General features: G+C 38.7%; 1 protein-coding gene across 1 annotated transcript; it reads left to right on the top strand.

Moving 5' to 3' along the window:
* Positions 1-8273: 8273 nt before the first annotated feature.
* On the top strand, positions 8274-17955 carry LOC121325038 (visual system homeobox 2-like). The gene is made up of 5 exons (XM_041267341.1): positions 8274-8684; positions 10267-10348; positions 12760-12887; positions 15083-15263; positions 17651-17955. Exons 1-5 carry the CDS (start codon positions 8274-8276, stop codon positions 17953-17955), a joined length of 1107 nt encoding a protein of 368 aa, XP_041123275.1.
* The last annotated feature ends 689 nt before the right edge of the window (positions 17956-18644 follow it).

The raw sequence follows: 18644 nt of genomic DNA, 5'->3' as shown, positions 1-18644 counted from the left end.
TGTAACAAGGGTTGACATAATTACTAGGGCCATTTCTTTTCTAATTAGCACACTTCCATCGTGGACCGAGCTAGCGGTCAGACAAAAAGGGAACCGGACAAGCATGCCGAATGGGAAACAAAAAGAGGCCCGTTTGGTGTAATTAGGCGAGACAGGGCCTCGGTCTGTTCTCAGCTGGAGATGTCGCTAAAACTTTGACCATTTTGGCAAGTGGTTACTACACAAGTTACACATCTCCACAGGCAGCTAATAAGCCCCTAATTGTCTTTCTGATTCACACGACTCGGACTGCCACTGCAAACGGCCTCTGTTTTACCACCTGAGCAGCTTCACCTGAAATTGTTTGCAGACCTGCAGACCTTCTCGAATGGTCACCTTGTTGGTTTGGTGTTATTGTTACAGCCTTGTTGTTTGATAGAACCTTTAAAGTTGTAGGGCATTGTGATGTTGAACCCACCTGTGGCTAACGCCACCAAAAAAAAAGAACTCCATAAATCTGAAGTGAGTTGTGTACTGAATACTGGCTGCCTGTCTAGAATATGTAGGTCAATCCTAGACTGGTGGGAGCCATGTAGCCCAACAAATAGTGTACAATGTGCAGATGCAGCCAGTATTACAACAGCATTGAAAAAGTCATTTTCTATAGAATGAGAGGGTGGGGGGGGGGTGGAGACACATTTAATATGAATTCTAAGTGGCATGTGTGAATACTGTGTAATATGATCTCTTGGCAACTTTATAAATTCATATGTGTTTGCCGCCTATATCTAATCATGCTGAGTGGGTTCTTGTTGTCTATTGCACACAGATTGCCAGAGGGAGGACACTTCCAGATGAATTTAAAGTGTGGTTGCCACTCCTTGGTTCTAATGGCAATGGAACATGCATCACTGTGAAGCATGCTTAGGATACATTTTTAAAACAAAATGACAAGTCAAGAGGAACTCGGAAGGGTAATGTTAAAGGTGTTTATTACTAGTTTTATTTTCCTTTGTGCCAATTGCATTTGGTAATCAGCCAGTATTTTAGTAATACTCTAGTTGAATTGGAAAATGCAGCCTATTCATTTTTCTTCACTGCAGTTATAACATCTTTCTCATATATTGGGGATGGATATGACATGTGAAGCCTGTCGAGACTTGTTGCTGATGTCGGGGTCACTTCCGATGGGGGGTCCCCTAAAACCAGTCGTTAGCAACACATCTCCCTGACCTTAGCCGCACCGCCAAGACAAACGTCCATGCGACGTGTCCTCAGGCCTGTAATTAGCTGTCAATTACCACAAATGAATCAAGTCCACGCCTAATTAAGCAATAGCGACGGGCGGGCCAGAAGCGCTCTGTGTGGAACATCCATGAGAACAGTTGAGCTAGCAAACTCACTTCATGTCAGCGTTACAGCACCACCCCCCCCGGCAGGGTTTGTAAACAGTTTCTTTTTTCGCTTCTTTTTTAGAGACCTATATAGTTCTTATGTGGGTTTTATGCACTCTATATTCTGTCACAAATATGGATGATTGAAATAAAATATATGTAGAGGTTGCCAAACTTTTTTAAATTTGGATTTTACCCATTTGTTTTGTTTTTTTTTTTTTATATATGGACAGTTTAGGAAGCACAGATATGCAGTAGAAAAAGCAGATACTGTACAACCTCCATGCTGTGTTAGTGAAGATTCTGCGATTGATTACAACAACTGGGGATCAAGGATAATACCACGCCACCCTCATGTGCACTTAGACTGTACTGAATAAGACTTATTGTTATTTATGATAATTTAAATATCAGTGAAGTTGTGTTTGAAACAGATTTTGCAATCCGAGGAGAGGTCTGGCTAATGTAATAGATGTAACTAATATAAGATCTCATAACCCTATTGAATGGGTGTCCTTTGAAGTGAAAGGTCTTTGAATGTATTAAATGACCTAGCTGGCTAGTCATACAGAAAGCAGGGACTGCAAGCATTACTGGATTTAAAATATAGAAATGATGATGTAACTGACGATGTCAGACTCAGAAGTCAGGACAGAAAAAAAAGTGCCCCCAATGTGACTCGGTCAACAAGTGATAACTACATCACTTATCTATATTCACACAAGCACAGAGGCTCACACACTGTCACAGCAGTGCAGGAAGGATAGCATCAACCAGGTTAAATGAGTTGCAGGCTGCATTTTAAAGGGAATATGAAGGAAAAAAATCATAAAGCAAACACAAACTGTTCAGTGCTTTATAAAACGAATATTATAATTATAATAATCCATAATTGTTAATGAGTATAATGTGAATGAGGATTAATCCATCCTTTATTAAGGATTAATTACTACTTTGTTACATATCCGTGGTAGAAAAAAGCATAACCGCAAATAAACACATTTTGGCAACAGCTATTTGTCTTTTAATCTGCAATCATCAGATCTTCTGGCCTTTGATGGGATGCCCAATCTACACGGATGACTGAACTAAATCTTTTCATAATCTGCATCCTTATTGGTGTATCCTTCTCATGCATGTCAATAAAGTCTGCGCTCATTTTCATATGCAGATGAGTTTTAAGAAGCCTTTGGAGTGGGGCGCTGACATAAACAACACAACAGCCCCAGATAACAATAGGGCCTTCTGCAGAGCGGGGTTAAGCGCCGCGCCATGGAAACAAAACCTGCCAGACACTGACAGGACTGGAGCGAGATTCCAATTTCGTTTAAACCAGCCCAGGCTACCTGTGTATAAATGGGCGTGTCCTGTCCGCGTGAAGTCCTTGTCATTATCACATCATGATCACACATACATTGATTTCTTCATTACCCTTAATGAAATTTCCAGTTAACGACTTTCAATTAGTTTCAAATGGTGATAAGGTAATTGCAACGTCTTTTGAACATTTTCTTTTGTTTTAAATGGCGCATAATAAATGCGACACATTTAGAGCTATATCTAAATATTTAGTTGCATTTGTATTTAATATTTTTTATTTATGTTTTTTTTTTTTTTACAGCTAGGTTGCTTGCGAATTTGTTGCCAACTAATTAGTCATCAATTGACGCCAATCTTGATCGACAGTATGATGTCTATGAGGAACAGGACTGAGGCCAGTGACATAGATCCCAACTGCCACTGGGGAAAAAAAGCAATAGTATTGCTAAAATCACATTCCCTTAAAGGTATGATCGCTTACCTTTGTTTCCAATAGGACTTTACAAGGACACCGTGGCTAAATATTGTATGCTTTTAGATAAGAAGAAACATTTTATTACCAAGTTTACATGTTTTCCTGCATGGTGAATTTCTTTGGGTGGATTGATTGAGCGATTATCTGTGTGCATTCTGTTACAATATTCAAATAGAATAACAGGTTTCTAAACACACCTGTACCATGCGTCATCTGCTCATGCGATACGCATCGAATTGCTGGCCTGTGCCTGCACGCAACCTTGACGTGACCCAGCTCTGTATCTCTGCATAACGAATGGAGCCAGACGACCACTAGTATTTGCATACAGCTACAAATGAACTAAAAACACTGCAGAGAACTGTAGATTCTTAAAAGTGATGCGCCCCCTTGTTCAGACTGGATTATATGCTGTCCTGTTTTGCATGGCACAGCGGTGTGTACCGCTACATACGAGCAGCTGCAGAAAAGACATGTGACATTTATATACACCGTCATTTCTTAAATCGAAGCCAGGTTTGGATTTGATAGAACGCGCGCAATGTATAAGTGATGATGTGCGGCAGAAATCCGAGTTTAACAGGTTTTATAGCAATGCATGTTGGGGGATTACATTTCCAAAACGTGTTAGGGTTATGTGCTGGTAGGGGTGCACGTGTGAAATGTCTACTCTGAGGGTTGCTGGAGTGCAGCCATGATTACCAACCTCTTCCGATAAATCAACGTATCTATTTATTCAATACTGCACAGCAGCTTGTTCAAGGGTTTGTTATTTCCGTCTCCATCTAAGGTTTTTTCTTCATTTCCATAAATTATCTCAGAGCAATTATCCGTCCAGATGTCCAAAGTGTGCCACAAATGATCTCTTCATGAATTAAACTCCAGTATAATTTAATAATAGCTGATTAGCAGAGGATTATAACTCGTTATATATATATATATATATATATATATATATATATATATATATATATATATATATATATATATATATATATATATAAACGAGAACGCAACCTTTCCCCCTCTATCCTGGCCAATCTTGTGTAGTGATGTTGGGTCCCCTTTGCCTGGTATACGGGCCGCCATCAGATGGGAAGCAAATCTATCAGCTGCAAAGCACCCAACAAATATATTTAAAGCTATCTAAAACATTTTTGAGATGTCTCAATTTGAATTGTAGATATATTTGATTGTGCAGTTTTGAATATATTTCAAACGAATTTGAAGATATGTGTAAATCAATTAGAAATGTTTAAAAATTAAAGAAAGACATAGGCTAAAGTATCACTGGCATAATAACTTCCATGGGCTTTTAGAAAACTGCGTGACGTCTCAGAAGCATATTAGAACACGTTTTCTTCATTCATTACAAGCCTATATAATATACGTTTTATTGCGTTTGTAAAATTGTTGAGTATAATATTTGAATAGGGCCCTTAAGATGTAGCTTCCTTGTTTTTCTAAATTGGGAGGACCCTTTTTCATAAGAAACAACATCCTGATGAATAAAGTACGTTTTGAATTGCACATCGGTCCAACAGGGACCTCAAATCTCTAGTCTTAATGAACATATTTTTGTGAAGAAGGGCATTCCATATTTGTTATACAACGGATAAACAAACAACTTGGAATTGTCTAAGAGACCTCAGATTACACAACTGAGCTGGTTCTGGTTTTGTAAAAATGAGGAGTTAATTAAGTACCGAGTGAAACGTGTCCAAAATATTCAGCAAATTGCTCAACAGGTGTGAGGCAGAATTTTGGAAAGAACCAGTGCCAGGAAGCCAGCAGCGCGTTACGGTTACAGCAGCCCGTTCCTATTACAGCAGTGCGTTCCTATTACAGCAACGCGTTACGGTTACAGCAACGCGTTCCTATTACAGCAGTGCGTTACGGTTACAGCAGTGCGTTACTGTTACAGCAGCGCGTTATGGTTACAGCAGCGCGTTACGGTTACAGCAGCGCGTTACTGTTACATCAGCCCTAATGTTCGCTTTGGTCGATTGGCCAGTCAGCGACGTTTACTAATCCCGATTGCGCATGAGACAGGGAAATACTAGATCGATCGTACGGGCCCTAAAATGCTGGAAATTATTGTTGACCTATGCCGCTTTAATCTCCCTATGATGGGCCCTGGCAGAAATAATGAGATATCTTCTTTTACACTAGTCGAGAAAAACAGCCATCCTTGCAGACTAGAAAATCTCTCCCTAAATATAAGATTTAAATTGTAATTACCCCCCCGCACATTTTATTTACATTGTGATAGGTGAGTGAGAGACAGAGAGAAAGATTTTTAAAAAATCTCCATATTGCTTCCACCCAACCATGAATAATGTAAGGATAATGTGATATTCAAATCCAGCAAACTCCTGCTCCAGATTGCTCCAAATTGATCAGATTTGCCACAAAACGAGATCTGATTTGACTCAGTTGATGGGGTTGGGATTAGTGCATGAAAAACCAGACAGGCAAGGCAGAGGCAGATAGTGACTGGGTACGAGGTAGCTGCAGTACAAGTACAGGGCTGTAATTCGCATCGAGTTTTACTTTCTACTGTTATTTCATTACAGGTTCTGACCCGATCTGCCAATGAAATACTCTCCCCAGGCATGCTTTTTACCAAGAGTGGCAACAGGGTTATCAATCAGATCCGTTCAGAGCAGACCTTCTACAACATACCCATTCCAATATCTATATCTATCTATCTATCTATCTATCTATCTATCTATCTATATATATATATATATATAGAGAGAGAGAGAGAGAGAGAGAGAGAGAGAGATTGATTATATTGTTGGCTTCTTATGTCAAAATTCCATAATTAATTTATTATACCGTACGCATAATTGATTATTTTAATGTCTGTCACTATAATAAAAATGCAGGTCACTCATAAATACACGTATATGCCACCGTTTCTTTGCAATGCATATTTAGTCATTCAAATGCTTTTTTTTTTTTTTTTTTTTTTTACTGAAATTAGACATTTAACCCAACAATCCAAGCCGTGCCATTAAAATATTAAAACTAAGCATAGTCTTTTTTTCTTTGTCCAAAATAAGCCACTTTTATACGAAATAAATAAATAAATAAATAAATAAATAAATAAATAAATAGATAAAATACCCGCTAAGCCTTTTGAGAGAATAATTGCTTCAGATTTCATTAACGGATTGAAAACCGAAATGGATAAAATCCATTAGCAAAGAATACGAAAACGTGCAAGGGAAATGATGAATGAAGGATGTTAGTAGAAAATAGAGTTTACTGATAAAGCTTTTACAAGACATTGTACCGTGTTTTATAAACCATGAATAACGCAGGAACTCGTCACATTGTGTTTGTTGTATTGTTATGTGTCTTTGTTTTGCAGGTCCTTTAAGAAGTCGGTAGTTAATTAAAGAGCTGTTACACATTTCGTTTTGTTGTGTGCTGTGTGTTTTTACTGTTAAAATGTAAAATGCAAAGTTAAGTGTTCAAGTGCTTTGTGAGTAATGCCCTTCACCAGCTCGTGTTGCCCGATATTCCACACAAGCTCTGTATGCAAGTCGGACTGTATAAATATTGTATTGTTCTGTCGCTTCTTATAATTCCCAGTGAGTGCAGAGTTACTGTGATGAATAGGAACAGGCTGCTGTTGCTGACATTATGAAAATCAATTGTATCTGTTGCTTTAGTTCCAGTGGGATGCTTTCCTCATGCAAACCATACCGATCGAAACAAGAATCAAACTTGCAAAAAGTAAAACTGAATAACGTCACTGGTGTTTTCAACTCATTTTATTCTTGAAGAGATCGATTGGAAGTCTTTTACAAGCAACCACGCAATGCCATATACTGTAGCCCACTGCTGTTTTGTTTGCAAACGAACAAACTGGTCATGCAATGCTTAGCTAGCAAGCTACTATTATCTCCGCAATATCGGGCATTTACAGACTTTGCGGCCACTAGTACAATTAATGTCGTTGCTTTTTCTGATTGGAAAACCATATCTCTTATTAAAAAGTAAGCTTTTCGTTTGGTGTTTTCACACGTCGGTGAGAGGTGGGTGAAATGATCTCTCAGTACAGCTGATAGAAATCCCCGCGCTCCCCGCAGCTCTCCGTTTTGGAAGCACTTTGATTTTCTGATTAATTTCTAGGACATTTTGAGATCAATTATCCATTTATCTGTAACACGAAATTCAAATGTGGGTCAGAACAAAACCTTATTCGCAACGTCATGCTTTGCGCTTGGCTACATATATTTTACAATAATACATTACACTGTATTATATCGTTTATTGCATATGAAATCGTTTCTATATTTAAGACTACTGTTATCATAATTTGATTGTTTTCTAAATTATACTTTTTAAACTATAATACTTTTGAAGTTGTTTGTTGTGTATACTACACCCATGAATTGGTATGTTTCTGCTATTTTTTTAAAATATGGCAGCATTAGATTTTTATTTTCACTATAGAAGCAACCGGCTGAACGGGGTTGGTTATTACAGTGACATCAATGAAAGAGAGGAGATGCGCTGAACACGGAGACGCGGTTCTGTATCGATCTGACCACTGTTCTCGTTATATTAAGAAATATACAAGTTTAAATAAATAAACAATAATAAAAACAAAATATGACCTTACATATGCATATGGACACTTTAAGTTTCTGTGTTAATGCTAGCATCTAAATGTCCTTTTAAAGCATTAAAAAAAATGTTTTACAGTAACAAACCAGCACAAAAAACAAACAACAAATCGTTTTTCTTGTTTTGCATTTTCTATCGACTGTGTGAAATACGCAAAATGTCATTAAACGACGCTGTTGAAAAAAAAAAAAACGTTTAAATAGTTTTTTTGTTTTGTTTTGTTTTGTTTTGTTTTGGTTTTTTTTTGGTGGCACAATAACTGTCAGGTGGAGAAAGTAATTCCCTGAAATTCCAAATAACTTCTGTGCGCTGATTGGCTGCTCAGCTCTGACCCCTGTTGGGCTGGACCTGTTGGATAAAAAGGGAATTTCTAGAGGGATCAGGAGCATTGCACATTGGAGAGTGCACTTGGGACCAAGTTGGAAAAAATAAATAGTCAGGGAATATAATCATAGAAAATCATGACAGGGAAGGAAGGGGCCGTATTATCAGAAAGTTTAAACAAACCCAAAACGGCATCGCCCGCACAGAATGAGGGAACTAACCACCAGCCCAAGACCAATTCTGCCCACCCTCCCAGGTGTACAGGATTTGGGATCCAAGAAATATTGGGGTTGAATAAAGAACCCGCCTCCGTCCCCAGGACCGTCCTGGAGTCCCTGCCGCCTGGGGCTCACCTGCTGGCGGCCAGGTCGGTGCTGAGCCCCGCTGGGGCGGGGATGGGGATGGGATTAATCGGAGCTGGAGGTATCCCCGCTTTTTACAGCCAGCCTGCTTTTTTGGAAGTCCTGTCAGACCAGCAAAATATCCACCTACAGTCCTTGAATAGGACAGCTCCTTTGAACGCCAGCCAGACAGCCAGTTCAGGTATTGTCCATGGTTATCTATATATCAGTTGATGCAATGCCTGTACACTAACCAGCATCAAATAAAAGCTCAGCCGGTAACAAGTGACGCAGTATTATAATATATAATAACGAAGCGTTGTCATTTCAGTACTGTAAGCCATGTAAGATATTTGCTGAAATTCAAATACGGACAATTGGATATATTATTGTAAAGCCGCCAGTACCTGCTCGTATATATTGTGTTCTAGCCACACACCTGGCGCTTTTGCTACACATTGTTCTACATATATAACCTTTAAGGTTCTTTGGAGCGCTTCATATTTGGAACCATCTAGAATTCTAAAGAACCATTTTATTAAGTCTGCAATGCATCGCACTTTAGCGATTACATGATCTTGCAGCATAGAGACTAAAGCTAATATGATATGGCTCATGTCGAATATTAAGTATAGCATAGTGTCTGTATTACATTCATTTTCAGCCAGTATTCAAACTCAATTGTACATTGTATAAGTATGTTTTTTATAGGCTTCTGTTTACAAACGAAATCGGATATATTTAACTTTTGATTAAGTAACCTTCCTGGAAACTAAATCTTAATAAAGAACGCAGGAATAATCCGTTCCGCTGTCATGAGGTTTATAAAATGATTATAGAAATCGAGGCTTTTAAAGGATTAAATCCACTGTACACGGGGGGAAATCTTTTATGAGACAACCAAAACTAGAGAATTTTAGTTACCATTTGTTTTATTAAAGCTGTATTTTATAATTACCATAAATGCAGCCCTAACTCACAGAAATGGTATAAACAGCGTCCTTCTTTATTACTTTATCTGTAATATTTTTGTTAGTAAACGCGTTGACTCGGCAGTTGTTTTACTCTGAAATTATTTTAAAATGTTATTGTATTTTTTAAACTGGTTATAATTGGCCGACGATGATGTGAATAACCTACGTTTATTTTGTCAATTTCCTATTAATGTTTTTTGTAAAATAGAGACAAAACCTTAATTACACAGTTATGTAAACAAAGGCCTATTAATGAAACGTACCTTAATAGAGTACTCAGAACGATATAATATGAAGTTTAACAAATTTACTAAATAGAGTTCAAAATAATTAAAATGAATATATATTTACACACACACATATATGGTTTGTGTAAGCTTAAACAAAATGTAATCAATTTGCTAACTCAGAGTTTAAAATTATTCTATTTTATTTCTTCTGAATTCATTCTTACAAAATCTAAACTCACGCTAACTATCTATCTATCTATCTATCTATCTATCTATATATATAGATATATAGATAGATAGATAGATAGATAGATAGATAGATAGATAGATAGATAAACATATTTTAGCCATCATAAAGCATTTAATTTTTACATCATACTTTCAGTATCCTCATTAATAATGAACCGTCATTTCAAAGCGTGTTAGACTGGATATATAAATTACACACACACATTATATTATATAAGAAGAAAAAAGCAGCAGTGATAGGGTCGTTTTATTTTGTGACCTTAGTGCAATTATTATTATTATTATTATTATTATTATTATTATTATTATTATTATTATTATTTTAGTAAAACTAAGTCTTCTACAAAGGAGCGAAGAAGAAAAACTGTTTTTAAATCTTCTGTGGCCAGTCAGAGCAAAGTGCAGAAAGAAAGAAGAGGCGATTGTGACATGCCTGCGAACTGGAACCACCATCATCCACTAAAGATCAGTGACTGCGAACAACTGCAGTGCAGCCCCAGTGCAGTATAGTGAAGGAGAAGAAGAAGAAGGGAACTTAAACAAAGACTCTGCTGTGCATATCACGCCTGTCTCCCAAGGCACTGGACTCGACTAATACTTGGCTCAGAAATGCTAGTACACGTGTGTGTGTGTGTGTGTGTGTGTGTGTGTGTGTGTGTGTGTGTGTATGATAGATAGATTGAGTTCCCGCAACGATTTAAAATAATTCTAAAAACAGTTGTAATGTATTGCAGATACATCAATTACATTATAAACTGTTTGTTTAGCATTGCTCCGTACATAGAATCGATTGGGTTATATTTTGTTACACTATATTGTGTTTTACTAGGTCTACTGGTAACATTATTATTATTATTATTATTATTATTATTATTATAGTAGCAGTAGTAGTTTTCCTGCAACATATGCGCTTTTAAATCCCTTAGCTGTGCCACTGCTGTGTATACATTTTACAGTGTACACTTAAAGGGTATGCGGTTTCAAATGTAATTGTGTTTAGTTAAGAACATCAAATTAGTCTCATCACAATTAGCAGCTTCCTGTAAAGTCAGTGTTTATCTTATGAATCTTATGGAACAGATTCTCCACACATTTGCGTGTTTTCTTAATTGTTTTAGACTTTAGATGCACACACAAAAAAGAAACCACCAAAATAAACAGTACAGTGTAAAGTAAATAATAAAAGGTGTGATCTGTCAGAGAAGAATTTTCACTTAGATTAATAATGCATATTAAGCAGATAAGTCGACCGAGTTTAACAATAATCACAGTCTGCTCTGCATGAAGATTTCCATGTCAGCTCGATATGCACTGGAATAAACATCAGCCAGCTTGATCACCAAGGAAATGAAGCCTTCTGCTTGGAAATGCGCCCATCAGATTCATCTAGCGGGAACATCGAAGAGATCCGATACTGTATATCCAGAGGATTATACAAATAAACCCGAGTGACATTAAACCAGCTTGAGCAACCGGACTGTCTGTTCACAATCAAACACAGCGCTATATTCCTTACTAATAATGAGCAGCCTTTTCAAAGCGGGTGTACATATATTATTATTATTATTATTATTATTATTATTATTATTATTATTATTATTATTATTATTATTATTAACCTATTTTTCTCACAAGTATAAAACAAATGACTTTTCTGGGGGGGATACAGGATTTTTAACAGCGAGGACAGATTTACTAGCTATTAATTTCATGGAAAGTAATGATCTCTGTGCATTGTAAAAAAAGAAGTTTAACAATAAATCAACAGAAATATAACGCATTAGTGTTCAGTTGACTCGTCTCAGAATGTGCGTTGACGCACAGTAAAAGGCGTTCCAAATATGCTGCGTAAGACGTATGCTTCATTGCTTCATTTGTAAACAAGTGTCTTACAATATGGTTAGTTTGGATCCATGGAGGATCTAGTGTAGCAGAACGAGTGGGTACGTTATGGTTATATATATATATATATATATATATATATATATATATATATATATATATATATATATATATATATATGGCACATTGTAAAAACAGTGTCTTGTTGGATCTTTGTCAGCAGATATTTATTAAAAGAAGGGCGAGGGTCGTTGCATTTGTTTTTGAACTGCAGAATCGTAATGCACAGAGCACTCACCTGCACTGACACGCGGCTGGGCTGACTGGTTGCTGGACGTGAAGCTGCTGATGTGCTCAAGTGACTGTCTCTAAAACTTCTTCAAATCGAATTGCGCTCCTGCTGGAGAGCAGAACTCCCTGCAGATCTGTGCGTGTATTGCAAGCAGTAAGGAGAGTGATCGTGGAGATGACACTGGCGAGATTCTGTCCTCCAGAGGCTTATGCAAAGACATTCATCTGTCCACCGCTTCACATTCCACCAAGTAGATTGACAAATCAGCTGCTTCCTCAAAGATTACAGATGAGCTCAGCCCAGGAAATATATTTTGAGTGATAGAAAAGACAAAAACAGCCCTGTTAACGCCTGTTCGGTGCAGAATGTTGTATTTTAGTGTCGGCATGGTTACACCGGGAAACCATAATTGGTGTTGTAAATGATAAATGCATAAACACAAATTTGAATTTTCATGCAATAGGTTTACAAGCAAAAAATAATGACATCATGCATGGCCTGTGTTAAAATTGCAAATCCAAAGCCATGCAGTTACATGTTATGGCCACCAGTGGCACTGTGTGCTGTGCAATATATAATAAAACTGATTATTCTCTACTTAATACTGTTGAATTATACTTTTTTTCCCCACGTGTAAAATTGCTCCGATTTATCCTAGGACCGCAATGTAGCAAATCATTGTATTTCTTATTTCTGCAGAACCATTTTCACCTCTTATCAACTGGAGGAGTTAGAAAAAGCCTTCAACGAAGCTCACTACCCCGACGTGTATGCCAGGGAGATGTTAGCAATGAAAACAGAACTACCTGAAGACCGGATCCAGGTGATTATTTAACAGTTTCAATGTAGACTCTCATTGTTGTGTATTAGTCTCTGGGTTCATTCTTAGTATGCCAGTTATAAACAGTTTCGTTGCATGCATTCTGGCCAGCGGTGTCCAGTAATCTAACTGAACGCATATCAAACAGGGCCAGGTACATTCCCGTTAAAGTATGCTACATCCTTGGGAACAGAAAGGGGACGTGGCAACCGTGACGTCTCTCACCTGATGCTCAACGCAGGTGTCAAAGGCTGCCCTGTATACCAGCTAGCTGAGGCTCTTAAAGATAAATGACCCGCTATCGCTTCCCTCGATCCCGCCTCGTCCCTCTCCTCCTGCGCAGCTGGATGTGAAGCAATTTCTTTTTTTTCCAGAAAAGCGCTAACGACCTAATCATGCAATCAAAGCGGGAGAAGATTGCAGTGTGACCCGGGCCATCCATCTGCCAGGGAAGCCTTTTAATTTCATTTCCAATGCAGCGCCTTCTGGGTAATAAAGAAAGAAATATCGAAAGAAATTCCGCCCCTAAACAAAATTAACACCCAATTTTGTCATCGAGTGTAATTAGTTAAATCAGATGAGCTGGCGGCGGTCCCCGGGGGAGCCCGGCGAGAGATTAGGAGTTAAAATCAAATGATAACTACATTGAATTAATTAGCACGGGTCAATGGCGGTGCTCTCCCGGGACCCGCTAGTTTAATTTCCCGTGATATTTGAGCGCCTGTCGACCATCGATTGAGCTTGAAATTAACTTATTTTTCAATCAGCCTTCGCTGCCCCTGGGGTCGTTTCTCCTCTCGCTTCCCTCTCCGGTTTTCTTTGAATGTCGAGAGAAGCAATTTTTCATCAAAAAAGCCCATCTCTCGTATGAGATAAAGGTTATCATCAGAATTACAAAAAAAGGTTTTAAAAAACGGCTTTGATCATTTTTAATTTATTGTATGGTGGGCCAAACTCGTAAAAAGTTAAATACCAAGGTTATCATCGGATAATTACAATAAAGCTTTTTGGTGTTTACGGCTCTCCTTGCTCCATTTTTCCAAGCTTGAATCCTAGTTTGCTCATCACCCAATTTTTTTACCCCCCCCCCCACACACACACACACACACACACACACACACACACACACCCACACACACACACACACACACACACACTCCCCCGTTCCTCACCCAGTAATCCACACACACACACACACACACACACACACACACACACTCCCTCCCTCCCCCGTTCTTCACCCAGTAATCCATACTCAGCAGACACAAGCACACACACACACACACACACACGTACTGACACACAAACACATACACAAACACACACAGGGAGGCAGCTATTAAACGCTCCAAGCCTGCTCTGTGGAAATCAATTTAGACGTGCTTTAAGCTGTCGAGCTGCACAGGCATTGCCAGTTAGATACAGTGCCTGACACGCAGTGCTGTTCGGGTTAAATATCTTGACCTGACACCGGCAATCAATTCATTTTATGTCTCGCTCACATATGGTAGGAAGCTGCTTTTTTTATCGCCGTATCTCAAAGAGCTTTACATATCGGTTAAAACAGAACGAATTATACAATATCAAGAAGTGAAAAATTACAATGTAGCAAATAATAGCAACAATAATAAGAACGAATAAATAAATAAACACACACTCGTGTTTGTTTCATTTTCTTGCAGAGGGTTTAAATATTTTCTGTAAGATCTTTGCTGCAAATCTAATATTTGTCCACTGATGTTTGCTATGCAAAAGTCTGATGTGCATTAAAATAAGCGGGGATACAAATCAAACTTAATCGCAGTGACACGACTGGGACGCAGATGCGCACGCAGAAACTGCTGTTATACTTTTAACCAGAAGGTGTCACTGGCAAAATTGTCTGAGAATCTGACTGAGACTCAGATGTTCAAAAATTGTTTGAAAGTAAAGGGACAACGTTGTACATCATTTTCATAAGGAGTAAAACAATACGATTTCAAAATGGTTATTCAAACCATATTAATTCACTGTTTTTTAATGGGCTAAATATGGTAAGATTTTTTTTTTTTTTTTTTTAAGAACTATGTATAAAATGGCATTGCAATCAGATTTTCAAACACAACAGTCTTAATTTGCGCCATTGCTGTGAGACGATCCTGCTGGCGGTGCTTCAGCTGGCTCTTCGTCATTATCCCGTGCTTCTGGCTCCCGTTCAGGTCTGGTTCCAGAACCGGCGTGCCAAGTGGAGGAAGCGGGAGAAGTGCTGGGGGCGCAGCAGCGTGATGGCGGAGTACGGGCTGTATGGAGCCATGGTGCGACACTCAATCCCGCTGCCCGAATCCATCCTCAAGTCTGCCAAGGACGGCGTTATGGACTCCTGCGCACCCTGGCTGCTTGGTAAGGACTCTCTCTTCACTCTCCTGTCTCTCTGATCCAATCCACCTGCGACTGGCTGACTGCTCTGTGATTCCTCATTGCAAACCCTCCATGCAACTGAATACCCGTTCCAATCCTTTAAACCACCGCACCGTGACAGGTTTGTTGGGCATGTGTTAACAAATAGACCGACCCATGCATCTGATCGTCGCTGACCGAACACATTGGGTTACATTAGGCTACTATTTAACAATATAATCAGTGCTATAATTTACGCACGATCCCTGCATACAATATATTACTGCTTTTCTCCAAGAGGGGACGGTGTGGAATACAGTTTTTGCAAAAGGTTAAAAAACAGAAAATAAAATAGTTAATCCCAGTGGAATGAAATCATTACCATACATGGCTTGCTAAAATTATAGTTATGAGTGCTGATAATAATCAGCTGATAAACACGACGATCTCGCTGGATCACTCCAGGAATCGATTCCAGTGCTTCTGACCCCAGATCGTTTACTGCTAAGCAGAGTATGCCAATCAACATCACGCACTGGCTCATTTCCACTTTATTCGACCCCGTATCCGATCCCAGATCAGATTTTTCCCATTACATTAAACACAGAAATCACATGTATTTCCGACTATCCTAAATATCATTTCAAATGGGACCAGTTCAGTAAGCAATGAATGCACTGATTAGTTCATTAGTTGTAAAGTGAATAATTGATTTTTTTAAAAGAATTTGTAAACTAGAAATTTAATTTACAAATTAATCAATGAAATCAGTCATTTATTCCTTAATTATTTTGCATATGGCTTAATTAGTGGAAAGCATTATCGTGGGCATGTCCTGCAGCTCCTGATTATATCGAGTCTTCAGAAATTTTGGTTACAATAGCTGAACTCCTCCTCTGCACCTTTACTGAAAGGCAGGCTGACACTAACCTACATGCCGACTATTACTGATGAAAAAAGTACCGTCTGACACATATGTAGTTATATCAGTGCAGCTTCAAAGACCACTATGCTTGGAATATATTGTTATTCAGTCATGGAAACAAGACTCCTATTGCATAGCAGTTTTTAAACAAGCTTGATTAGCCATAGTCTGTAGGTAGCAAGCTCAGGTGTGTCTGTTTAAATTCACAGCAAAACCAGGAATGGACCTATCCGCTATGCAGTGGGAGTCATATCCATTCCTGTTGTTGTAAAATAAAATGCATGCATCCCCAAGTCCCAGGACAGTCGATGCAGGGCAGGTTCACTGCTCGCATGTGCTAATAAAGACAGACACAGCAGTCACAAAAACCTTATCTGAAGGGCAAGCATGCAAAAGCTGATTCGGGTGGAACTGCAGTTTAACATTGAACTGTGTGAACAGGACTGCTGAGTGGCTGATATAGTGCTCTCACCTGACTGCCATGTTCCTGATACAGTGCTCTCACCTGACTACAGTGTGCCTGATACAGTGCTCTCACCTGACTGCCGTGTGGCTGATACAGTGCTCTCACCTGACTGCTGTGTGGCTGATACAGTGCTCTCACCTGACTGCTGTGTGGCTGATACAGTGCTCTCACCTGACTGCCGTGTGGCTGATACAGTGCTCTTACCTGAACTTCCATTTGATAAAGATTCTGCTTGGAACCAAGTGTAAAGGAACACAACAAATAAAAACACTGTTGCTTACACTGAACCTACACTTACAACTGTAGTCTCATCACTGCATGCTGATTCCATTATAGTTCTTCTACATAACCTCATGGAACAGCTTGAAAAGCACTCTTGGTATATTAATACCAGTGTATTACTCTGAAGGACCCATAGCTAGGTAATACCAGATCACAGCACTGCCAGACATGGCAACACACCACTGCACAGCGGTCTTCTTTATATAGCAGAACACTCACACGATAGCACAGTGTTGCAAGGTGCTACCAGTGTGCATTGATTCGGGTGCATCATTGGGAAAGCATGGTTTGTCAACAGGTGCATGTTATCACTAAGTGATCCCATTGTAGCCGCCCTGTAGTATTGCATTGCCTTTGCCGGGCAACAGCATTGAAGATCGTTTAATCAGGGATATACAAAGTAGGGCTCATGACGTAGCTGTGAAAGTATCTAAACCTTGATAATAGGCATCCATTGCTTCTCTGAGAGAAGTGACATCATATAGAGTGAAACAACATCAAAGCATAAAATCAACTCTCTTCATAAAGCTGATCAATACAAAAATCTAATAAAATCAAACAAGATTACAAAAAACAAAAACTCCTAAAAACTTTTCAAGGCAAAGGTGGATGCTGTAGCTTAATCTGGACTCTTTCTTTGCTTACTGTTTACAGTTCAAGATGGCTTTCCAATGACCAGACGCTTTTCTAAATCCGAATACCCACAATTCTTTTTAGGAATGCACAAAAAGTCGATGGAGACGGTGGAGACCCCTCCCTCAGGGAAAGCCGAAGAGGCTCCACGGCCAACCAATCCGAAACAGGAGGAGCGGGAGGTGGAGGAGAGGAGGACAGACACCAAGTCACCCATTTCCAAAGAGGAACTGCGGGAGAACAGCATCGCTGCACTCAGGGCAAAAGCACAGGAGCACAGCGCTAAAGTGATGGGGACTGTATCGAGTGATGCACCAGGGCGCAAAATGGAGACAGAGGAAGCAGAGGAGAAAAGCAGAGATCAGTTAAATCCACCAGAAGAGAAATAAATGTTACCTTTTTATAAAAAGAATGAAAAAAAGACTTTTAGTTCTTTAAAGGCTTATCTTTTAGAACCTGGCAGTATTTGAAATCTAACTTCAAACATCATAAAAACTCTGTGCTTGCTTTGACGTGTTCAATATGATATCATTTTTGATTTTTATAGTCACTTCATTTTTTTCCCCCTCCAGTTTATTCACTGTTGATTCAGTCCAGCTGGTATGTTTCAGTAACTCAATATTGTGGAGTAGAGGTGTGAGGAAAATGCAGATTTGACTTTCCCTTTAAGAGAAAATGTGATATTTTAACATGCCTCTAGGTGGTGCCAATTGGTCTTTTTTTTTAAAAGGGGAGGCAATTTTAGCCACAGAATTCAGTTTCTTGCACATCCTTACAGTGGGGTATTGACCTCTTTATTTTGTTATTTGATTGGTTAATTTCAAACTCAGGCCATTAAGACAAAAAAAGAAAGTAATTCACGTGCCTCTTTTAAATGCAAAATACTGTACAGTAGTTCACGTTAACATTGTTATACACATTGCGAAATTTAGATAAAACATCTGAATTTGGAAAACAACTGTTGTTTATTAACCAAACAAGCAGAAAACTGAAAGACAACAATCTTTTACTTTTTCACATTCTTGTTCTTAATATAGTGATGACAACAATTATAAAGAGAAGACTTCTCATAAGTAGC

The sequence above is a fragment of the Polyodon spathula genome, chromosome 12 (assembly GCF_017654505.1).
Source record: "Polyodon spathula isolate WHYD16114869_AA chromosome 12, ASM1765450v1, whole genome shotgun sequence".
Lineage (NCBI taxonomy): Eukaryota > Metazoa > Chordata > Actinopteri > Acipenseriformes > Polyodontidae > Polyodon > Polyodon spathula.
Note: the sequence above shows the minus strand (reverse complement) of the source record. Positions and strands in the feature narration are given on the sequence as shown.